General features: G+C 39.5%; 1 protein-coding gene across 1 annotated transcript in view; it reads left to right on the top strand.

Annotated features, from left to right (window-relative positions):
- Positions 1-25,813, top strand: part of CDHR3 (cadherin related family member 3) — a 113,219-nt gene that overhangs the window by 61,366 nt on the left and 26,040 nt on the right. Inside the window, exons 9-12 of the mRNA XM_044679048.1 lie at positions 17,447-17,618; positions 20,127-20,229; positions 20,400-20,495; positions 24,970-25,196. Coding sequence (XP_044534983.1) covers positions 17,447-17,618; positions 20,127-20,229; positions 20,400-20,495; positions 24,970-25,196 — 598 coding nt within the window. The remainder of the gene's footprint in view (positions 1-17,446; positions 17,619-20,126; positions 20,230-20,399; positions 20,496-24,969; positions 25,197-25,813) is intronic.

Here is a 25,813-nt window from a genome sequence, read left to right as displayed (position 1 = left end):
TCACTTTTTTTTTTAAACCCTTAATTTCTGTGTATTAGTTCCTTGGTGGAAGAGTGGTAAGGGTGGGCAATGGGGGTCAAGTGACTTGCCCAGGGTCACACAGCTGGGAAGTGTCTGAGGCCAGATTTGAACTTAGGACCTCCCGGCTCTAGGCTTGGCTCTCAATCCACTGAGCTACCCAGCTGCCCCCCCCCGAGCCCCTCACTTTTGGTGACTTGTTTTCTTGATCTTTTCATACTTTTAAGTTCTTAACCATCTTCAGAATTCTTCACCTAAAATGAAAGAACAGATAAGACAAAGAACTGAGGTCAATTTTTAAAATTAAATTTTATTTTTTCAATTACATGTAGACAGAATTTTTGACAATTGTTTTCAAACATTTTGTGATTCAGATTGTCTTCTTCTCCATCCCCCTTCCCAGGTGGTAGACAGTCTGATATAACTCATACAAGTACTTTTATGCAATTCCTCTTTCCATATTCCCTATGTTGTGACTGAAGACACATATCACATATGCAATAAAAATATCATGAAGGAAATAAAGGGAAGACTGGTGTGCTTTGATCTGCAATCAAACTCCAACAATTCATTCTTTGGCTTTAGAAAGTGCTTTTTTTCCTTTCCTTCATGGGTCTCCTGAGGGAATCTTAGAACCTTATTTTGTTGATAATAGTTTAGTCCTTCAGAGTTGATCATCGTATAGTATTTCTGTTACTGCATACACTGGCCTCCTGGTTCTGCTCACTTCACTTTGTATCAGTGCATATAAGTCTTTCTAGGTTTTTCTGAACTCATCTGGCTTGTCATTTCTTATGGTATAATAGTATTTATTACAACCACATATCACAATATTCCCCAGTTGATGGATATCTCCCTCTTTCCAATTCTTTGTCACTACAAAGAAAGCTGCTAAAAATATTTTTCTATAGGTTAAGTCCTTTTTTCCTTTCCTCTGATCTCTTTAGGATACAGACCCTAGTGATATTGCCAAGTCAAAGGGTATGCATAATTTTATGGCCTTTTGTGTGGTTCCATATTGCTCTCCAGAATGATTGTATCAGTGCACAGTTTCACCAATAGTGTATTAATGTCCCAATTTTTCCACATCTCCCCCAACACTTACCACTTTCCTTTTTGGTTATTTTGGCTACTCTGGTAGGTATGAGGTGGTATCTCAGAGTTGTTTTAATTGGCATTTTTCTAATCAATAGTGATATGGAGCATTTCCTCATATAGCTATAGGCCACTTAAATTTCTTCATCTGAAAACTTCCTGCTCATATCTTTTGACCATTTTTCAACTGAGAAAAGCTTTGTATTCTTATAAATTTGGCATAGTTCTCTACATATTTGAGAAAAGAAGCCTTTATCAGAGACATGCTATAAAATTTTTTCTGAGTTTTTTCCCCCTTCTGATCTTGGTTGCATTGGTTTTGTACAGAAATTTTTAAATTTTATGTAATCAAAAACAATCCATTAAATTTTTTGTAATGTTCTCTGTGTCTTGTTTCATCATAAATTCCTCTCTTATCTGTAAGTCTGACAGTTAATTTTTCCATGTTTGCCTAATTTGTTTATGGTATCCCCCTTTATTTCTAGATCAAGTATCCATTTTGACTTTATCTTGGTGTATAATGTAAGATGTTGTTCTATGACTAGTTTCTACTATATTGTTTTCCAGTTTTCCCAGCAATTTTTGTCAAATGGTGAGTTATTACCCCAATAACTTGGATCTTTGGGTTTATCAAACAATAGGTTACTATGGGCATTAATTACTGTATGTTGATTTCCTACCCTATTCCATTGATCCACTACCCTATTTCTTAGGCAGTACCAGATTGTTTGATGATTACCTCTTCACAGTATAGTTTGAGATCTGGTACAGATCCTTCCTTCATATTTTTTTTTTCATTAATTCCCTTCATATTCTTGACCTTTTGTTTTTTTACAGATGGGTTTTGTTATTTTTTTTCTAGTTACAAGGAATACTTTTTGGGAAGTTTGATTGATATGGCACTGAATAGGTAAATTAATTTAGGTAGGATTGTCATTTTTATTATAATGCTCAGCCTGCCCATGAGCAATTAATATATTTCCAATTGCACAGCTCTTTTATTTTTGTGAAAAGTGTTTTGTAATTGTGTTTATATAGTTGCTGGGTTTATTTTGAAAAGTATACCCTAGGGATTTTAAATTGTCTAGAGTTTATTTTAAATAGAATTTCCTTTTCTCTCTCTTGCTATTGAACTTTGTTGATGGTAAATAGAAATGCTAATGATTTATATGGGCTTTTTTTTTGTCCTGCAACTTTTCTAAAGTTGTTCATTGTTTCTATTAGTTTTTTTGGCTAATTCTCTGAATTTTTTTAATGTATACCATTCTATCATCTGCAAAGAGTGATAGTTTTGCCTATTGTCATTGCCTATTCTCATTTCTTCAATTTATTTTTCTGCTCTTCACTGCTATAGCTAATGCTTCAAGTATAATATTAAACAGTTAAATAGCAGTGGTGATAATGGGCAACCTTGTTTCACTTTTGATCTTAGTGAGAAGGATTCTAGTTTATCCTCATTACAGATAATGGTTACTGATGGTTTTAGACAAATAGCCTTTATGACTTTAAGGGAAAGCTCCTTTTATTCCAATGATTTCATTTTTTTTTTTAAATAAGGAATGGGTGGGGGCAGCTGGGTAGCTCAGTGGATTGAGAGCCAGGTCTAGAGACAGGAGGTCCTGGGTTCAAATCTGGCCTCAGACACTTCCCAGCTGTGTGACCCTGGGCAAGTCACTTAACCCCCATTGCCTAGCCCTTACCACTCTTCTGTCTTGGAGCCAATACATAGTATTGACTCGAAGATGGAAGGTAAGGATTTTAAAAATAATAATAAAATAAAAATAAAATAAGGAATGGGTATTGTATTTTGTCAAAGGCTTTTTCTATATCTGTTGAGATAATCTTATGGTTTATGTTGGTTTTGTTATTGACATGGTCAATTATGCTGATGGTTTTCCTAATATTGAGCCATACCTGCATTCCTGGTATAAAAACCACCTGGTCATTGTGTATGATCCCTGTGATATAATGCTGTAATCTCCTTGCCTAGTGCTTTACTAAACAATTTTGCATCAATATTCATTAGGGAGATTAGTCTTTAGATTCATTAGGGTATCAGTACCATATTGGTGCCATAAAGAGCATTTGGAAGAATTCCTTCCTCCCCTATTTTTCCAAATAGTTTCTCTAGTACTAGAGTTAATTGTTCTTTTCAATGTTAGGTAAAATTCACTTATGAATTCCAACTGATGTTGGAACCTTTGGAACCTTTTTCTTAGGAAATTCTTTGATGTTCAATGTGTTTTTCTGTAATGGCGTTGGTTATTTAAGTATTCTCTTCCCTCATTTGTTAATCTGGGCAGAACCTAAATATGGCTTTGATTTTTTCATCCAAAAACTATCTGTTCATATCTTTTGCCCATTTATCAATTGAAGGATGACTCTTATTCCCATAAATTTGACAGAGTTTTCTATATATTTTAGATATGAGACCTGTATCCAAGGGACCATGAAAATTTCCCTCCCCAATTTTCCTTCTAATTTTGGCAATAATTGTACAAAACCTTTTGAATTTAATGTTTTCAAAATTATCCATTTTACATCTCACAATACTCTCCATCTCTTGTTTACTCATAAATTCTTCTCCTATCCATAAATCTGTTAGGTAATTTGTGTTCTATGCTTCTAATTTGCTTATGACATCTCCTTGTATGTCTAGATCATGTATCCATTTTGATCTTATCTTAGTGAATACTGTAAGCTATTGGCCTATACCCAATTTCTACCAAACCACTTTCTAATTGTCTCAATAATTTTTGCCAAATAATGATTTCTTTTGTCAAATACAAAGTTATTATAATATTTTACTATTAGTTAATGTATGTTTGTTCTGTTCCACTGATCTATCTTTCTTTTTCTTAGTTGGTACCAAATAGTTTTGTTAATTACTGCTTTATAATGCAGTTTAAATTTGCTACACCTCCTTCCTTTATATTTTTCCCTATTAATTCTTTTACTATTCTTGATATTTTCTCCTTCCAAATAAATTTTATTATTTTATCTAGCTGAATAAGATTTTTTTTGTAATTTGATTGGGATGGCATGGAATAAATAGATTAATTTAGGTAGGATTACCATTTTAATTATATTAAAGAGAGGTGAGATTGGATCTGCTGAACTAGACAAATGGAAGTCAGTCTTCTATACATTTAATTCTATATTGTGTGGACCTAATCTGTTTTGTTAATTGACTTCTCTAGTCTTTAACCAGTTTCAAATAGTTTTAATGAATATTGGTTTGTAGTTCAATTTTTTTATCTGTAACTACAAGGCCTTTTTCCTTCCCACTTTTAAAAAGTTTTCCTTGAGATTCTTGATTTTTTTTCCTTTAGTTGAATTTTGTTATTATTTTTTCAAGCTTTATAAAGTAATCTTCTGGAAGTTTGAGTGTTATGACACTGAAAAAGAATTTTTATTTAGGGTAGTATTGTCATTTTTATTATATTGAAGTGTGGCCTAACCATAAGCAATTAGTTCTCCAATCATTTAGGTCTGTCTTCATTTCTGTAAAGATAGTTTTGTAGTTGTGTTGATATAATTCTTGTATCTGACTTGGAAGGTAGAATCCCAAATATTTTATACATTCTACATTTATTTTAAATGAATTTATCTTTCCATTTCTTCCTCCTCAATTTTGTTGCTAGTGTATGAAAAGTTACCAAGTCAAGAATCTTTTGGGCAAGTAGCTTCTTCAGGATTTCAAAATAGTAAAAGATTTCTGAAATTTTGAAATAAATCTTCAGAAGCCAAAAAAGAAAGTCCTTCCTATGATGCTTGGTGAAGCAATGTTATCCTTTTGTACTCCTCTCTGAAATGTCTTTTCTTTGAATGATTCTCTGTGTAATTCGAGTTTTATTTATTTCTAAAAAAACACTCTAGATACTAATTCTACATCTTTGAAAGCCAAAATATGGAAAAGGCAATTTGTGTTGGCAGCTAGAAGTTACAGTTGAAAATGTCTTGTTGTGAGGTGCTTCCCTATAAGTCAAGAAAAGATTGTATTTTTTTTCTCTTGACCTGTGAAGATCTATGAAATAAATTATGGAGATAGACTATTAAAAATGGTAGATTGATTATATTTTTATTTTTATTTTAAATATTTTCCTATAGTCACATGTTTCATGTTCTTTCCCTCTCCCCAAATCCCTCTAGCCCCCCTTAGCTGATGCACAATTCCACTGGGTTTTACATGTATCATTGATTAAGACCCAATTCCATATTATTGATAGTTGGACTAGAGTTATTGTTTAGTGTCTTCATCCCCAACAATATCCCCATCAGCTCATGTGTTCAAGCAGTTGTTTTTCTTCTGTGTTTCTCCTCCCACAGTTCTTCCTCTGAATATGGCAAGTTTTCTTTCTCATAAGTCCCTTAGCCTTGCTCTGGATTCTTGCATTATTGCTAGTAGAAGTCCATTATGTTCCATTGTACCACAGTATATCAGTCTTTGTGTACAATGTTCTCCTGGTTCTGCTCCTTTTACTCTGCATCAATTCCTGGAAGTGATTCCAGTTCACATGGAATTCCTCCAGTTCATCATTCCTTTGAGCATAATAGTATTCCATCACCAACAGATACCACAATTTGTTCAACCATTCCCTAATTGAAGGACATTCTCTCGTTTTCCAAAAAGTGGTAGATTGAGAGAAGCTGAAGAGGTTGTTTCTTGTCATGACTGGAGAGAAGCTGGAGAAGAAAGAGAAAAAGAAGGTGGAGAAATCTTTTTTGATCAAGCTATTTCACCTTTATTTTGTAAAGAGAATTTTGGGAAGATTTTACTTAGTATCTTTAAAGAAACTAAATAGGAGATTACATTTTTATAAATGAAGAGAAGTTAATTGCTGCTTTAGTGAGGGTTTGAAGTGACTCTGGATGTGGCATTTCTAATAGTCAAACTATCACAAATATTATATCTTTTTTGGTTCTTGATCCCTACCTTAATCATGTCCAACTCTTCATAATCCCATTGACTTGTCCAAGGGGCTTTATTGGCAAAGACGCTAGAGTAGTTTGCCTTTTTTTTCTTCCATATGTTCTCATTTCATAGATGAGGAACTGAGGCAAATAGGGGTTAAGAGACTTGCCCCAGTATCACACGGTTACTGTCAGAGGTGGGATTTGAACTCAGATCTTTCTGACTCCAGGTTTGGTGCTTTATCCACTGTTCCACTTAGCTACCATCTACATCTTTATGTTATCATTTATTTCCTTTATCAATAAATTATATATTTAAATAATTTTAATATTTATTAAATCATAGGAAATTAATGGAATTACTACATAGAGAAATAAAAATAATTATTATTGGGGAAGGAGTTTTTAAAATAAATAATGTTTAAGAAAGTGAAGTGAGAGACCAAGCTAATTAATTACTAAGAAAGAGGTCACAATTTTATATTTATTTATTGATAGCAATATATTTATTGAATAATGCTTACACATAGTTTAAAATAGGAGAGATAATATAGGGTTAAAACAACTGCAATTTTGGGGGATGTAACTATTTTATTAAAGTATTTCAACTATCAGAAAGGGATTAGGGGGACCTTCCATGTGTCTAATTATTACCCTCTGGTAGAATTGGGAAACTTTAGTATCTCTTTCTTTTCAAAATTAATTATTAACTCTCTTTCCAAGCATTCAGATTTAGGAGAAGGATAAGGTACAGGCTATCCCCATTTTCCTGTCTTTGACTAGAGTTGTCCTGTAGGTGCTTCGAATGAGCTAATAACCACCCAGACCATATAGCATGTTCTGCTTGGAGCAATCCCCAACTTGGACTTTGGAGCATGTATATGTATTTTGTGCTGGCTCCCGTCCATTTTGCTATGTGACCAAAGTGGTGCCTTTTGGTTGGCTACTAAGCCAGAAATGGGATGGCCTTAGGTCTTTTAGACCTCACTCAGTCCATGGTCCATAATAAGCACATGACCCTGCTGTTGCTTCTGTCTTTGTTGGGTTCATTCTTTCCTGCTCTTAGGTGAAGGGATGTTGGAGATAGCCGTCACCTTTCACACTTAAAACAGTTCAAATGAGCAAGCTTCCAGAAGGCCAGAAACTGGAGTCCAGAGTAGAGGATGCCAGCAACTGAACCCAAAGAAGCACCAGCATAGTCCTAAGAATAAACTCATTTAACCCGTCACAGCAGAACATCATCGTAGTAGCTGAGATGCTATACACTGCAGCAAGGGAACACCTCATCTGGTGGCTATGCAGCATTTAGAAGTGAACTTAGTAGGAGTGAATGCTTTTAGCAAACATTAGTTTGAGCCTGCCCAGGGACCAAGGTAATCCAGGAGAGAGCATGCCCCAGTTCAGGTGGAGGATTTGTATTTCAGATCGTGATGTATATTTTCAGTAAATAGCACCCTCCAAAGGATAATTAGTATTATTGGTTAAATGATATGAGGACATTAATTGCTGGGTCAGTCTGATCAAATGGTGATCGTAACTGTGACTGGTCATACTGGGCATGAAACACTGAATGGGGGCTCAAGCTGATAATGTTAGAAGAAACTCCCCTGCCTGTCAAGGAGTACCCTTAGGACCTCGCTGTCCTCTGCAGACAGTGCAGACTGTCCTCTAGCTTGCCAGTACAGATGGGAGTTGGGAGAGAGCCCCCCAGCATCTATGGGAAGGCTATATTCAGAACACTAGATTTTATTCCAGTACTCTAATTTCAAAAAAGCAATTACTCTATCCATATGCTCAATAGACTACAAAACTGACTTATAAAAGAATAATTGAAGGATACCAACTTGTCCTTAGACCATTTCTATGTGGGCTCCATCAAAAAAGATAAGACAATCAAGAAACATTTATTAAGCATTTTCTCTATTGCAGAAATGATGTAAGATACTACAGAAACAAAGACGAAGCTTAGCAGATTTCATAATCTCTTTTCAGAGATAATATAATTTCAGCTATAACAGACAAATCCAATGACATATACCTATTGTCAGCCTCAAATAAGACAACATATAAAAAAGCACTTTGCAAATCCTAAAGCAATATATAAACACTATTTTTTATTCTTATTGGGGCAGTTCGGTGGAACAGTGGAGAAGATCTGAGTTCAAATTTGTCTTCAGACACTTACTAACTGGATGATCCTAGGCAAGTCACTTAACTCTATTTGCCTCAGGTTCCTCATCTGTAAAATGAGCTGGAAAAGGAAATGGCACACCACTCCAGCATCTTTGCCAAGACCCCCAGTAGTGTCACGAAAGAATTGGACATGACTGAAACAATTGAAAAACAACAATAATAACAACAGATGTTTTCATTAGAGAACAACTTGCAACATTCCCAGCTTTCTCTGTACTTGGATCTATTTTATATATTTACAACGCATGGCACACTGAGTACCCTTATGCCAAACTGAGCCAAAGGAATTGTGAAAATAAGGGTAGCATAAGTATTAAGATACTTTTGAGTGGCTTGGTCAATTATCAGTTAATGAATTGCTCTTTATAACTGTGGAACTTCTTGACATACCCTTAGTGCTTCTCAATTTATAAGTTGTTTTCTAAGAAGTGTTTATATTTTTTTTTGAGCTATGTAAGTTATGAATGTTTGATGTGAAGTACCTAAACAAGTAATTGGCTTATATTTGGAGGAGGTTACTGGTGGTCTCACTATTTGGTGATTAAATAAGTGATGCTTTCTGTTAAGAAAAATGGGATCGGGGGCAGCTAGGTGACTCAGTGGATTGAGAGCCAGGCCAGAGATGGGAGGTCCTAGGTTCAAATCTGGCCTCAGACACTTCCCAACTGTGTGACCCTGGGCAAGTCACTTGACCCCCATTGCCTAGCCCTTACCACTCTTCTGTCTTGGAGCCAATACACAGTATTGACTCTAAGTTGGAAGGTAAGGGTTTAAACAACAACAACAACAATGATGAGATCACCCTTGCATTAGAGATGAAGCAAAATAGTAAGCATTTTTGCTAGGAATTTATGTGCCACTGTGAAGCATTTTAGCCAATGGACACGCCACTTTCCAATTTTGCAAGGAAGGTAAAGTTATCTCCCCTTTCATTATTCATTATTCTATTTTTGTTGTATTGAACTTTCACCTCTCTTACTGACCAGAAATATTCAATGTCTTCCATTTGTTTTTTTTTTTAACTTTTACCTTCTGTCTTAGAATCAATACTAAGTATTGGTTCCAAGACAGAAGAGTGCCAAGGACTAGACAATTGGGGTTAAGTGACTTGCCCAGGGTCACACGGCTAAGGAATGTCTGAGGCCAGATTTGAACCTAGAACCTCCTGTCTCTAGACCTGGCTCTCATGCCTTCTTTCTACTATAATGTTCAATGCTGGCTTTATAGGTTATCTACTGATGGGATCTTTTAATGTCATTCCACAGTTCTTTGTTAGTTCTTGATAACATCATTAGCCATGGTAGTGTTCAAGATCAGTCCTTCAGAATATTCCTAGCTCTCTCTATCTTTCTTCCTATGGTCCTTATTGATATATATACATACATACACTTGTGAAGATCTTAGTCTTGATCAAATATTGCTGGTTCCTGGTGGTTACAGTAGACATCTGCTTTTTTGACTTTTTTGTGATATAGTTGAGCCTATTAGTCATATTTCTGACATCACTAGAAGAGGGAGAAGGAAAGGAAAAGGGAATATCTTTAATAATGCCTACTATATGCCATCCACTGTGCTAGGCATTTTACAAATATTATCTCACTTGATCATTACAACAACCCTGGGAAATAGGTTCTATTATTATCCCTATTTTGTAGTTAAGAAAATCAAGGCAACAGAGGTTAAGTGACTTGCCCAGGGTTCTGTTGTTCATACTTCATTTTTGAAGAGGACCATCATGGGGCAATATCTTGACTTGCATATGAGTTGGATTTAAGTGAGGCAGAATTGCCCATTCATCAGCCCCCCTCTCTCCCAGAGTCATCCAAGTCCAGTGGCAAGACAAAAGTCAGGATGACCAACAATGGATGGCTTGGGATACAGTAGATAACCTTGCCCAGAATCACATAGCCAGAAAGTGTCAGAGGCAGGATTTGCATTCAGATCTTCCTGTCTTCAGGCTCAGTGCTCCATCTACTGTGCTACTTAGCTGCATAGATATATAGGACTCATATTCCTACCACCATTAAATAAACCTTTTGAAATTCCAGTCTAAATATGCCCATCTCCTCTTCAAAATAATTTGGGGCATTGTCTCTAAATTTCATCCGTCTGTTTCATTATTAGGTAGCCAGAGCTTTCAATAAGTATAGGTTTCTATGCCTTCAAGTTGTTTAGCTTTCCTTGCTTCAGATTTAGGTAATGCTTCAATTTTCTCTCTTATTTGATCTAATCTGGGCTTAAGAAGGGAGTTATTTCTTATGGTTTACCAACACTGAACTGCAATTTTCTTGCACTTAGAGCTTTTGTTTTGCCACTTAGAGCTGAGGGTACCAGTTTCAGAAAGCTATGTGGAGTCCAAGCTTATAACAGGTAATAACTATTTCCGGTTTTGTCATCCTGTAAGACTGCTGCACAATAAAAACATTCATATCTTTAGTACACTTAACGCACACCTGGCTCGCCTGCTTTAGTTGTCAGTGCCATCTGCACTAAGGCATTTGCAGCAGATGGGGTATTGGTATTACTGAGCTTTTCCAACATATCTCGCATGCTTGTGGTTCTAGGATTTGAAAGGGTATTGCCTATTCCAGTGTCCTTTCCATCAAAGCAGCTGTAGGTATCACAGTGGATAGTGCTGGAATCAGGGATTCAAATCCTGTCTCAAATACTTCCCTAGCTGTATGACTTTAGGCAAGTCACTTAATCCTTCTCAGCCTCAGTTTACTCATTTATATAGTAAGTATAATAATTCCACTGACATCCCGTGGTTATGAGGATGAAATGAGAAAATATTTGCAAAGCATTTTATAAACCTTAAAGCATGATGTAAATTCTAGCTATAATAATAACAGTTGTAATTAATCATGCTCTTCACTACCGTGATTCCAAGGAGGAGGACCAGCTTCCACCTCTCTACCTCTCCTTCTGTTTCTTTGGTTCATGGGAGCAGTTGCATCATGCTGACCCAGATGCTAACCCAATTGGTAGCATCAGCAGCCTAACTAGCTAATGTTTCACAGTTCTTTCTAGGCTTTCATAGTTACTTTCATAGTTACATAGTGGGTGCCTTGGCAGATAGGCTAAACCAGTATGAGGATGAATGATGGGCCACAAACCCACTGGTGAGTTAGGGGAGTGTCTCCCCCAAGCATGTGAAGACTCGCCCCAGCAGAATGAGCAGATGAGAACAATTTGCTCCAATGGCCATGAAGATGACTGAAGCAAGTGCTTAGAGCTTGGTCAGACAACAGAGACACCAAGGTGATCCGCTGCATCCCAGGCCATCACCAGGCATTCTGACTTCTCTCTTGCCACTGGTCTTGGATGACTCTGGAAGAGCGAGTGAGGCTGACAACCCTGTGTAGCTCTGGATCACTTAAATCCAATTGACACACAAGTCAAGATATCACCCCATGATATCATTGATCCTCTTCGAAAATGAAGGGCAAATAACAAGGAGTCTCAGAGCACAGGCAGTCCCTGTTATATGTCACTCTGATGCTGCTTCCCCACTCATGGCATGGATGGTGAGTTGGACTTTGAAGGAGTTATTACTGTCATCATCATCATCATCACCACCATCATCATGGTTGATATTACTATTAGTAGTAATAGAAAGCACAGTGGACAGTGTTGGATTTAAGGTCAGAAAGACCTGAGTTCAAATCTTGCCTCAGTCATGGACTAGCTACGTGATCCTGGTCAAGCCACTAATTCCATTTGCCTCAAGTTCCCCGTGTGTAAAATGAGGATAATGATAGCACCTTCTTTCTGGGTTGTTATGATAATCAAATTGGGTAACATACATAAAGTGCTTTGTATGCCTTAAAGTACTATGCTAATGCTAGTTATTATTATTGTTATTATTGCTCCTGTAATGGAAGATAATGTGATGGCTAATATGAGGCTGGTGGTAGATGGGAGTCACCAGGGGCCCGGGAGCCTGTAACTAGACCAGCAGAAGATTTGGGGCTATCAGTGGAGAGCAGCCTCAGCTGTGGTACCCAGTCAATCTCCACTGCTAGTTGTAGGCTCCTTTAAGGTGTTGAGTGAGTGGCCTCTCCCTGCTGGAGTAATTGCCTTCCTATTGGGTGAGAGCAGAACCCAGCAGGAAGTGAGCTCAACTTCCTGGTTACAATGGAGGCTTAGCTTCCACTTCTCAGTAAACTCAACTAATTGATATTCTCTCTTCTCCTCAGTCTCTTTAGCCTTGGTGATGATGTAGGTAATACAGGAAGTCATAGATTTAGGCTAAGAGATTTATTTCAAACTGAAAAGGGAAAACTGAGGTAAGAGGGTTCAAGGTCTTGTGAAGCTGTTGCTAGGGGCAACTGGCAAGTGTTGGCAATGGACCTAGAAGGTAAGGTCAGGCTGAGGGAACCAGCCCTCAGCCAGAGATAATCTGACACTGCCCTGATGTTATTTGATCCACCAGCTAAACAGATGAAGTTGTTAAATTGATTTAGGGGTGTCCCTAATTACTAGGCTACTTTAAGCTAAAACCTGCCCATCTTCTACAACCCAACCTCCCTTCACCTCCCTTCAGCTTCCTGGGGTCCCCAAGGGGAATTTAGGGGTAGCTGGGTGTCTGGGTGAGGTCAAGGAAATCAGAACCCCAAGGTTGGGTTTGCAGGGCTTTTATATAGTCACAGCCCAACTGTCAGGACCCAGGATGGCACCTGCCAGGCCAGAGTTCCATTCTGCTAACTGACAGGATTGCCTAGGGTAATATTGCAAATGCAAGAAATCCTGCATTACACTCCTGCTGTGTGTAAGGCACTGTGCTAGGTGCCAGGGTACAAAGACAAAGCAACAATAATCCTTACTCTAATAGAACTTAAAAGATTTTAAAATACCTCCTTTAAGCCTCCTCCAGAATACGTAGCCATGAGGGAAGTGACCCAGCATCTGGGTGTGGAGAAGGCCAACATGATGTTTGGATTGAAATCTTTCACACTGAAAAAGAGAATGTAGAGAAGCTAAGGGATCTGTCCAAGAGCACCCAGACAGGGAGTGAAACAGGATTTGAAACCAGGCTTTGCAATTCTCAGTACAAGACTGTTTCTACTCTTGTCTACAGCAAGGTGGCCCTTTGGATAGAGGGCCAGGTCTAGAGTCACTGATTAACTATGTGATTCTAGTAGAGTCATTTCTCTCAGCTTTAGTTTCCTAATTTCAAGACTCATCTTCCTGAGTTCAAATTTGGTTCCAGACACTTACTAGCTTTGTGGCTCTGGCCAAGTCAATTAACTCTGTCTGCCTCAATTTCCTTAACTATAAAATGAGCTAGAAGCGGAAATGGGGAACCACTTTAGTATCTTTGCCAAGAAAACTTCAAATGGGATTACAAAGAGTCAGACGTAACTGAAAAACAACTGAACAACAACAAACCATATTATTTATAAGCCATTAGCAGGTTTGTGATGTTAAGAAATTCCAAGAGGGTGTTGGAGTCAGCCTGAAGTGACTTAAAAGAGTTGATTGTTAAATTTTCAGTACAAGCATTTATAACTCAAAAATTAAGGCTTGATTTATTGTTTTGTTGACCATCTAAACTTAAGAGAGTAATGGAGAAAAGTGCTAATACTGCAGATTAAACTGAAAAGTGTGTCCTATGAATATTTTTTTTAGGGAGCAGGTTATTAAACACTTACTTGGTATTAACTCACCTTTCTTCCACTCATGCTACTTCCCTTATTCCTTGTTATTTTTCATTTGTGTCTGACTTTTTGTGACTCCATTTGGAGTTTTCTTTTTTTTTAATTAATTTTTATTTTTTAGAAAAGTTATCATGGTTACATGATTCATGCTCTTACTTTCCCCTTCACCCCCTCTACCCCCCCCCCATAGCCCATGAGCATTTCCACTGGTTTTTAACATGTGTCATTGATCAAGACCTATTTCCAAATTGTTGATAGTTGCATTGGTGTGGTAGTTTCGAGTCTACATCCCCAATCATGTCCCCCTCAACCCATGTGTTCAAGCAGTTGTTTTTCTTCTGTGTTTCCTCTCCTATAGTTCTTCCTCTGAATGTGGGTAGCATCTTTTCCATAAATCCTTCAGAATTGTCCTGGGTCACTGCATTGCTGCTAGTACAGAAGTCCATTACTTTCGATTTTACCACAGTGTATCAGTCTCTGTGTACAATGTTCTTCTGCCATTTGGAGTTTTCTTGACAGGGTTAAGTGACATGCCCAGGGTTACAAACCTCACGAGTGTCTGAGAATGGATTGGAACTCATAAAGATGAGCCTTCCTGATACTAAACCAGTGCTCTATCCACTGCGCCACCTAGCTCCCCTCTCCAGTTCCTAACATCTTTTATATTCGAGTTACAAGTCCTTTTATGTATTTATTTGGGTAAAAAAAGGATCCTTGTAAGAATATTAAAAAAAAAAAACCTCCACTCTGCAGTTTGGGGATGAATCTTATCCCTTGCATATTCATTCCTCCATCCTGAGACCAGAGAAGTGTCCTTCTTTCTAAGAGAGTATTTAAAAGCTGGCAGGATGGCAAGTGAGACGTAAAATCAAGCCCAGCAACAGCCGCTGGGATTGTCGAGGTGGCACTGGCTCTGTGCCAGAGAAGTAGGAAGCTCTCATCGATAAGAAAAGAAGGGCATAAACCTCATTCTGTTCTCAGCCACTTGCTTCAAGCTCTCAGGAAGGTCTCCTGAGTTTGACAGCTCTTTGCCATGACGGAGGGTCTACTCCTGTGCCTAACAGGTGACGAACAAGCCTTGCTGGATGGAGGCATCAAAGGCTCTGCCTGACAGCTCATGTTCTGGTCGTAAATTGTCAGGCATTTGGCTGAGAGCACATCGCAAGCTGTTTGCAAGCAAGAGCAGAAACTAATGACAGCCCATTCTGCAACGCAGCCTGCCACTTTCACCTTTGGATGGCAAATAAACCAAGGTCATGTTTGCAAGGTAGCCAAAGCAGCTGCTTTCAGTGGCAGGTAACATGATAGATGGGCACAATGTGGTTTTAAATGATGCTGGTTTGGGATTAAAATAGCACGTGGCAGGGAAGAAACCAAGAGCCACCCCCAGCATGGCCCTGAAGGACAATATGACAGGTTTCCCCTTAATGCCCCTGAACTTTTGGCTCCCAGACTTGCAAGTCTTCAAATGCTGCAGCCTCAAACATCTCTCAGATCTGCAAGAGTGGCATACCTCCCTCGATTTCTGAACAAGGTCTTAGACTGCTCAGTCTCCAGCTTTGTTTTTCCCAACAGAGCCCTGTTTGTTTGTTTCCCAAATTTTAGAAGAGAGCCTGCTGCAGCTGATAAATCAGCTAAAACCAGAACAGTGTAAATGCTCAACTGAGGACTCAAAATGCTGCAACATCAGTTTGTTAGGAAGCACAAAGGCATTTGGGGTTAGCAAGGAACCGGGACCCCTCAGTTACCCATGCTAGGGGAGCTTCTTTCCAGAAAGTAAAGCCCATCTCTTCTCAAAAGCCAAGAGCCATTTTGCTGTCAGACTTTGCTTGGATTCTGATGAGCTATTTCCAAGCTTATCAGAGAAGATCATGGAGATGATGAAAGAAGAACCTTTGGCCCTAGAAGTAAAAAAAAAAAAAAAAGGCAGTAATGGCCTAAGGATCCTCCATTATCATCTCCATTTTAGAGATGCAGAGACTGACTTGGGTACAGCTATGTTATTTCTCATTGTTTGCATTGTATTTTCCCCAGATTATGATCTACATTCCATTTTGAGGGTTCACCTCAAACAGTGACATTGAACAAAGCTGTACTGATTATATATCACTAATAATCATAGCTTACTTTATACAAGTATTTTTCAAAATACTTTATATATTTGTCCTTTTGACATGAAGGGTCCTAGTGTACCTTGAGAGAGATATCTCACTTCTCTGGTTTCTTGTCCCCACCAAGATGATCTCGGAACTGTGCCTTCTGGCAGCCTTTCCTCCCAAGGGAATTCACTGGCTCCCTTTACAAGCACATAGGCTCACAAGGATCAAAACATGAATAATTTGATTTAGAAAGTAACAGATCAGGAAATCGATAAGACATATTTAAGCCTACGGAAAGCAATAAATAACCCTTTCCTTAAAGATCTGCACTATATGTAGAGCTTATAATACTACCCTGTGTAGGGTTCTAGCAGAGAGGTAGCCTGGGCATTATTATTTTCTATGTTTTCTGTCTCTACTGGCTTCTAATTGATCACTTCCTGCCACTCTTAGTAAGTGCTACCATTTGCTATCCATTATCACGACTCCCTGGAACTCTGTAGTTCTACTGTCGTTCTCCTTGGTTCCCAGAAAACGATAGTTGCTTCACCACCAGTCCCTATTCATTATCTTCTGCAGTCATTGTTTCCTGATGCACTCAGAAGTTCCTTTGTGGATAGGAATTCCTATGTCATCATTCACTGTCCTCCACAGTAGTTTTGCCATTCTCCTCTATCTCCTAGAGTCAACATTCATTATCTTTCTCAAGAGACCAACCCTCTAACAACCAGCATTTATGGGAAGAACCTATAGTCATGTCTACAGTTCAGAAAAATATGTTCTTCTTAAAGCTTGTCTAAAACCAAACTCCTGATACTATATCAAAGGGCCAGAAGGCACTTCTCTCACATCAGAGCCCTTGTTACATGTCAACACCATCCAAGTCAATCTTGATATAGTAGAGAAAGTCTTAAATTTGCAATTAGAGAACCTAGGTTTGAGTCTCCTTTCTTACTGTTTGACTTTAGGCAGACTGTTTACCCTCTCTGTACTGGGTTTTCTCATATGTAAAATGATGGAATTAGACTAGACCTAAGGATCCTTTGAAGCCAGATCACACCAATGATAAATGGTAGCACTGCCACTCTCCCCAAAAGGGCAAGCACTCTGTCTATGTTTGATGGTCCCCCTGAAGTCTTCTTTTCTCTAAGCTCAACATCCCCATTTCCTTAGCAGAATGCCTAACACAAAGTTTAGGAAATACTTTTCCTCCTCCCTTCCTCTTCCTCCCTCCTTCTATCCTGTTCTTACTTCCCTTTATCCTTCTCTCCTTTTCTTCTCTTCATTTCCCTTCTCTTCCCTACACTACCTAGCACACTCCTTGGCCCATAGTAGCTACTAAATAAATGTCTGCTAAATATAAACAAATTGAAGTTGAAGGGGCCCTCACATAGCCTGCTTACGGAAGGTGCTTCGTAGACATTTGTTGACTGGGGAAAATATTGAGTCAGATCTTTTCAACAACAGCATCTCAGTGCCTGAAAATACCATCAAGGGAATGCTGCTTCTGAATCTGGTGCAACATTGCTTTGATAATGATGCCGAAGCACCAAACAACCAGTTCAATTTCACTGATCTATCTGGAGTAAGAAGCAATGGGAAATTTTCTCAAGATCCAGATGGCTCTGGGAAAATTTTGGTAAGCTAACCGTCTCTGTCTGTGTCATTAAAGGGGAATCTTGGGAATGTTGGTATAGATTGTTGGGTGTGTTAGCTACTCCCCCTCCCCCCAGGAAAGACATAGGTGAGCTTATATAGCTCATTTTGAAAGACTTCTGACATTTCCTCTTTATTTTACCCAGGTTTGGGGAACAGTTTGTTGCATGTAGCAATATGCAACAATGTTGAGACTCCAAGGACTTGTATGATCTACCATATTTTAGTATTGTTCAATGTATCTCCCTGGTCATAGTAACATGCACTAGATTTAAGCACTCCCATTTTTTTCAAATGCCTTAGTTTGAAGCATAGATGTATGAGGGAAAAGCAGATTTAGAAGAATAAGAAGTTGACCTCAGAGGTCACATAGCCCAACTTCCTCATTTTCCAAGTGAGAAACAGGTTCAGAGAGTTTGCCCATGGTCACACAGATGGTAAGTAGGAGAGTCAGAACTTGAACTCTAGTCCTCTGATTCCAAATTCAGGATTCTTCCCTCTGTTCCACTCTGCTTCCTAATGGTACAGGATGCTGGTGTACTTTTATGAGATAAGCATATTAAGCAGTGAAGACTCTATTGAAAACAATGGAAAGATGAAATATGGGCAGTCGAATTCCTTACTTTAGGATCAGGCAAAATCAAAGGGAATAAGCAGAACAAGGAACAATATAAGCAATGACTATTAAAAAAAGTAAGTGGAATTCCTAGCTGAGTGACCCTGGGGAAGTCACTTACCCCCATTTGCCTAGCGGCTCTAGCCCTTCTCTTTCTGTCTTATAGTTGTTACTAGGTCAGAAAGTAAGGGTTTAAATTTAAAATGTTTAAAAGTAAGTGGAAAAAACATAAACAGAAATGAGACAATACTATTTTATTATAAGGACCAAGTTTGGCCCAGAAGAAGAGAAAATATATACATTTCTGTTCATTAGAATGGTACAGTTTATGGGTCTGGAACACTGAAAATATTATCTTACTCAGCTGATTTACTAATTAGTCTTGCTGAACTGCTTTTCCTCCCCTTTTTTGTGGGGTAGGGAGGTTCTTTGTTAAAAGGGATGACTCTCTGGGAAGGCATGAAATTGGGATGCATTTGGAAATGCAGATGATGTAGAAACCAAATATATGTATAGAAATAAATTTGTTTAATATAAAAGAAAGATAGAGTGAGCGGCAGAGTGTCAACATCTCATTTTGGACTTCTAATCTAGAGTTCAGGATGGGGAAAAAGAACTGAACCTTTTTTTTTTTTTAACTTCAGCACTAAAACTGAATAAGAATGTGGAAAGGAGAGAGGAAGTAGTTGGGGGGGGGAGGATAAAGGGAAAAGGAAGGGGGACCAAAAAAAAAGGTGGGAGGGAATTTTATATTGAATATCAAGCCTCCCATGAAAAAGAACAGTATGTTCCAGTGAGTGGAATACTAGACTTGGAGGCAGGAAATCCTAGGTTCAAAATCTGCCTCTTACAAGCTACCATGGGCAAGTCACTTAACCCCTCTCAGTCTCAGTTTCTGCATGAAAATAGGGATTGTAGGAGATAGCTCACAGCATTGCTATGAGACTTATATGAAACAACACATATAGAATGATCCAAAAGCTTTACTAGCTTAAAACAGCACTAAAACTAAAACTAAGACATTTTGTGAACCTGAAAGTGCTATATGTCATTTGTTGGGGGTGGGGGGGTTGGGGGGGGTTAAACCCTTGCTTTTTGTCTTAGTAATGTTAACTTGGAAATAAATACAGAACTTCTAAGTAGTCAGAAAACCCACTCTTTAATGAGGCAAAAGGGATAGGCTCATTCATCTGGCCACCACACAGAGTCATAAACGAAATTCCATACAGAACCAAAGGCTCCGAGACTCTGGGAACCGTATCCCTGGGAGAAGACACAGCTCTTAGTGGCAGCTCCCAAGAGATACTGAACCTGAGAGTCTTTTTATACCTTTTGGGAAGCCTACAAAGACTAAACATAAACAGGCAGCTATGGCATTAGGGAACAGTTGGCTGTAACAAATTAAAGACAAAGGGTCAAACTCAGGAGCTGGGCTTCTGGAGAGGAAACTTTTCTCCAATAGAGAAGCCTCCAAAACAAAAAGGTGCTTAACATTCAAATCGAAAATAGGTGTGCTTAGTACTGGGGTTTCTCAAAAGCAAGGGTAAACTGAGTCATCCAGAAATCCATGTTGACAGTAACAACTCTGAGATGGAAGGGCAAGGGCTAGGCAATGGGGAGTTAAGTGACTTGCCCAGGGTTACCTAGCTAGGAAGTGTCTGAGGCCAGATTTTCTTGACTCCGGGCGTAGCACTCTATCCACTGAGCCACCTAGTTGCCTCTGCTATATATAATCTGGAAGAGATCTCTTTGTCTTCTTCCCTATCCCCCATCCTTAGCACTTCAGTTTTTTAAAAGGAGGGATAATGTTGCTAATATTATTTATAGTATGTGCATTCCTCCCAGGATGATCAAATCTGTTTCTTTTTCATCTAGCTCATAGGTGATCTAGATTATGAAGATTCAAATAATCTAGCAGCTGGGAATAAATATGTTTTAGTAATCCAGGTGCAGGACATCGTATCTCCTTATTTTAAAAGTAAGTATACGCTTGATTTCTCAGATTAAGAGTTTAAGATTAAGATGATTAAGATTAAGAGATGTTTTGCCGTGAGTGCAGAAGTAAGCATGCTAGCTGACTGAAGTGTTTAAAAGAAGGTGCCAGAAGAGAACTTGCAGATCTCAGAATATTCTCTGCTTCTTTTTCAGGTACCATTTACATTTATATCCAGACAATTCCAGAAAATGAATTCCCTCTAGTCTTTGATAGTCCATCCTATTTTGAAGTTTCAGAAATGAAGCCAGGTGGGTAAAGCAAATAGGGAATAAAAGAATAGTCCTATCAATGGAAACTTAGAGCCAAAAGAGGTATTCTTTTGGGGGTAGGAGAAGGGAACAAGTACCTACAATGCACCAGTCCTTGTGAGTAATGCTTTAAAAATATTATCTCATTAGAGATCATAGATCTAGTGCTGGGAGGAACCTCAGAGGTAATCTAACCCAGTGATGGGCAAACTTTTTAAAGAGGGGCCAAAGGAAAGGAAATGCTCATCTGTCAGTCTGTTTCTAAGGCAGCTCTTTCGAAGATTCACTGTATTGTATCCTACTCATTGTATTCGTCAGATTAGGAATAATGTCTTGCCCCCCATAGAACATTTCAGGGGGCCGCATCTAGCCCACTGGCCGTAGTTTGCCCATCACTGAATTCTAGTGGATTTTACAGAGGATCAAAGTGAAGTCTCTAAAGGCGGTGTCCTGCCCTTGGTCACACAGCTAATAAGCATCAGAGATGGGATTTACACCAAGGTCTTGTCAGTCCAGGCTGTTGGGTGGCTCCACCTAAAGTCAGAGAGACTCATCTTCCCAAGTTCAAATTTGGCCTCAGACACTTACCAGCTGTGTGACCCTGGGCAAGTCACTTAACCCTGTTTGCCTCAGTTTCCTCATCTGACAAATGAGCTGGAGAAGGAAATGGCAAGCTATTCCAGTATCTCTGCCAAGAAAACCCCAAATTGTGGAGTGGGGATGGGGTTGGATATGACTGATGTGATTCGACAGCTTCCAAGTCCAGAGTTAATGTTTTGTCCACTGTCTTCAAAGAGAGAGCACCCACTGCTGAGTACATAGGTTTTATTTTGCACAGTTGAGTATTGTCTGTTGTACCTCTTAGTTTCAAAAACTGACACAGTTCAGGAGTTGGGAGAACATGAGTTAAGTCTGGCCTCAGACACTTCCTAATTGTGTGACCCTGGGCAAGTCACTAAACCCTATTTATGGAGCTCTTGCCATTCAGTCTTAAAATTGTTACTGAGACAGAAAACAAGGGTTTAAAAAAAAAAAAAAGCTGACACAGCAGCCTGAGTGTCACCTGTTGTTTGCTATAAAACCATGAGATTCCATCTTACGCCTATTTGCCCTTTTTTGTACCCTCCATTCTCCTGTCACCTCACTGTTGCCCCCTCTGATTTTCACCTGGCTCCTCCTCTTTTTAAAGGGGAAAAAAAGATCTCTTCACAGCTTTCCCTTGTTAGAGATTAAAATTAGAATCTAACCTGCTTGAAAGCAGGAACTGTATTTGCTTTTTTATTTGTATTCCTAGCCTAGCACTTAATAAATGCATTTTCATCCTTTCATTCATTCATAAGGAAACTTCTCTTCCTTCATGTTCATCTTTCTTGTTCTGCCATTCTCTGCTTAGCAACAATCTCTTTCATTTTAAGAATGAGCTCCCCATTTAGCGTTCCGATTGATTTCTTCTCGTCTCTCTCAGTTTAAAAATTAATTTAAAAAGCTAACCGTTTCCTTGCAGCTTGTATCTTAGTTACAAGAGCAGCTCCTTCCTTTGGTTCCTGCCATCTCTCTCTAGTTTGGAGCTCAAACCACACACCCCTTAAAAGCACAAACTACTTCTGACTCTACCTCTCCACTTCATTTTCTCTTCCTTCTGGCTTTCTTTCTCTGACATTCAGCTTACCAAAAGAAGGGAAAACGAAATCTTTTCTGATCCCCTTAGCTTCTGGGGGTCTCAAGGGCATTTGTCCAAACGTTTTTTGGAGAAATGGTATTTTATAGGTGGAAGGAGAAAGCTGCAACATCCTGTTTTCCAGCCACCCCCACTCCTAGCTAACCTGTCTCACCTTCCATTTGCATAGCATCTCTCTTGTATGTATATGGTTTGTATGTTGCCTGCTCCATTAGACAGGCTGTAAGCTCCTTCAGGGCAGGGACTATGTGTTTGTCTTCCTTTGTATCCTCAGCATTTAGCATAATGCCTGGCACCTAGTAGACCCTTAAATTGATTGTTGACTGACTGACTGACTGACTGACTGATTGACTTGAGAACTGATCTAGTCAGTTTTGCGAAGGCTGTTTATATTTGATCTGAAGTCTGACCTACTCCATTTTAAGGAAGACTGGGGTTTCTGCCTTTGTGGGGAGCAAGAGGAAGAATGTGGTGAAATGGTCATTTTTTTATGCTTCTATCTCCTAGGGGGAGAGAGGCTCAAACTGTGTTTATATACCTTGCACCAAAATTTGTAGTCTAAGAGAATGATTCAGGAGAAACACCACTTTCTCTATAGGGGAGAGTAACGCTTGGTTTACTGTGACCACTGAGGGAGTGAACTCCCTTCTCATGCTGGTTCCACACAGAACAGTCTCAGATATCAAGCAAACCCATTTAGCCAAGCAAAGAGTAAGCAGAAATTGGAGTCGTTATACAGAGTAATAGGGCAGCTATCTACACAGTAGATAGATTACAGGGACTAGAGCAGTGATAGTGAACCTTTTAGAGACCTTGTGCCAGGCCCTATCTCCACCCTACCCCCCAGGCCAAGAACCATGCCCTTCCCGCCCACCAAGGGTCAGGAGCACCCTGCCCTCCCCCTTAACCCTCACAGGAGAGGGAGAAAGCATACCCATTGGGCTGCTGGGCAGAGGGGTGGGTGAAGTGAGGAATGTCTTCAGTAAGGGTAGAGAGGGAGAGAGGAGTGAACCCAGAGCTCTGCTCCCCTCCAGCTCTGCTGCCTGTGAGCCACCCACCTTACCCCTATGTGCTCCCATTGTGCTGCTGGGCAGAAAAGTGGGGGATATGAAAAGTTGTCATCAGGCACAGTGGAGGGGGGAGGGGAGCAGCTCCGCCCAGTCTCTCTGTCTTTCTAGTAACAAACTGGGGGGGGCACACTGCATGCCCACAGAAAGCACTCCTTGGTGTGCCATCTTTGGCACCCATTCCATAGGTTTGCCATCACTGGTCTAGAGCCAGGAAGATTCCTCTTCCTGAGTTGAATTTTGGCCTCAGACATTAACTAGAGGTATAATCCTGTGCAAGTCATTTAGCCCCATTTGCCTCAGTTTATTCATCTATAAAATGAGCTAGATAAGGAAATGGCAAATCACTTCAGGATCTTTGTCAAGAAAACCCCACATGAAGAGTTGGACATGACTGAAAAATGACTGAACAAATTGGAGATTAGTACAGAGAAAAGAGGACCAATGAGTAGCTAAGCTCTGTGACTAGAAATGAGGTTGAATATCAGCTCAACCAAGGAAAGAATGATACCATCAGAGAAGTCCATTTTTAGCTTCTAATCATACTGTAGGTTCTATTAGTCTCTAGGGTTGCATATGCTGGAAATCAAGGGAAATGTCAAGGGCCGGCTTCCTAACACATCTGTGGCTCCAGAGAAAGCTCTAATCTAGCATTCAGAAATTTGCTTTCTGCCTGCTTCATTTCCTAAATCTTTCTACCTTAAGCAGCATCCCAACTTAGGGCCTCTCAGCCATTCAGAAGGCACATCCTCCCTCCTATGATGCAGAATCACAAATTTGTCCTTAAAAGAATCAGTCTAGACCTAGGAAGGAGTAAAGTTACATTATAGTGTAGAGTAAGTTACATTATAGTATAATGGAGAGAATATTAGACAGCCAGAATGCTTGAGTTCAAGTCCCAGAAGTTACATTCCTCCTCTGGGACAAAACTTTTTCAATTCCTTAAAACAAACAAACAAACAAACAAACAAACAAACAAAAACTCATTCAGAGTAAGCCTGAAAACAGTAACTATAAAGCATAAACACAAAGCAGGGTGAAGAGAAAAAACATAAACCAGGAGCTAAAGCCTTTGAAGAATCTAGCAGTGTCCTTTGAGATCAATAAATAGCAGTGATAAGGATTAGGACTAGTGCCCCAATGGACCTTAGAAAGTCAGACCATGTCCTGAAACCCTTAGCCCTGCATAGCAATCCTCATGGTTTAAGTCCTTATATTGCTAAGAAGTTTGCAAAGTTATTTAGATACATGATCTCATTTGAGCCTATGAAGTAGGTACTATAGGATCATACTCAGTTTACAAATGGGGAATCTGAAGATCAGAGCAATTATATAACTGGTGCAAGATCACAACGCTAGTAAATTCCAGTCAGGGAGAATTCTGGACATGCAGTTAGAAAGACCTGAGTTCAAATTTGACCCCAGACACTAGCTGTGTGATCTTGGGCAAGTCATTTAACCTTTTTTGCCTTAATTCCCTGGAGAAGTCAATGGCAAACTACTCCAGTATATTTGTTAAGAAAACCCCATGATCCACTGGGTCACAAAAGCCAGACACAACCAAATGGCTGAAAAACAACTTCTTAACTCCAGTGTTCCAGCCACTGTTGCAGTACAGCTTCCCTGTGGCAGTTGGAGACATATCTATTCCAGTATATGTTCTTTTTCTTTCCTTCCCTTCTCCTTTCTGCAAACTACTCAGCTGAAATCTGTTTTTTATTCCTTTCAGTTCAATCACGCATTGGGCAAGTGCATGCAACAGATAAAGACTATCCTAAGAGTAACATCACCTATTCCATTCTCTCTGGAGGCTCCACTGTCCAATACACAGGCCTATTTTGGATTAACCCTAAAACAGGAGTGCTCCAGCTCATGTCTAAGGCTGACTTTGAATCAGCCCCGCTGCATATCCTTACAGTACGTGCTGCCACCAGAGAAAATACTAGCACAGCCACCGTGAGTAAAGATTGCCTGCCTACCTGTTGGGGGTGTCCTTAAGCTTTTCAAGCATCATAGGGCTGAATGAGGTAGGGGCATGCTCTCTGAGCTCAGCAAGAAGTCATGCTGATGACCAAATACATAACCTATAGCTCCTGGATTGGGATTAATACATAGTCCACAGCACTCCAGGGTTTCCAGGAGACTGAGAGTAGCCAGCAGCAAGAATCACATCCCATGGTAGAAATGGAAACAAAGTCCCTTTGCCCAAAGGCACATCTTGAGTCCAGATAACAGTTAGAATCTATGGGCAGACCACCTAATTCCCAAGTTATCTCTTTAATCCATTAATAAATTCGAATGGACAACAAACATCCCCCAGGACAGTGAGCTTGGATGCATTCCCAGAGGGCTGGGAAACCAAAAAAGGGACTGGGATAGCCACCCACCTGTGATACAGTAATTAGACATTTTTTCACTTCAGGCAAAAATAACTGAGTGAGGAAAGTGGAAAAGTCCTATAGATACAGTTTGTCACAGGAGAGGAGCCAGTTTGGCCCTTGGCCCCTTTAGGAATTGGGAGAAAGATGAACCCAGAGAGGTACCTCCAGATTAGAACCCAGTGGGGTGAGGGG

The sequence above is a fragment of the Gracilinanus agilis genome, chromosome 5, assembly GCF_016433145.1.
Source record: "Gracilinanus agilis isolate LMUSP501 chromosome 5, AgileGrace, whole genome shotgun sequence".
Classification (NCBI taxonomy): domain Eukaryota; kingdom Metazoa; phylum Chordata; class Mammalia; order Didelphimorphia; family Didelphidae; genus Gracilinanus; species Gracilinanus agilis.
Note: the sequence above shows the minus strand (reverse complement) of the source record. Positions and strands in the feature narration are given on the sequence as shown.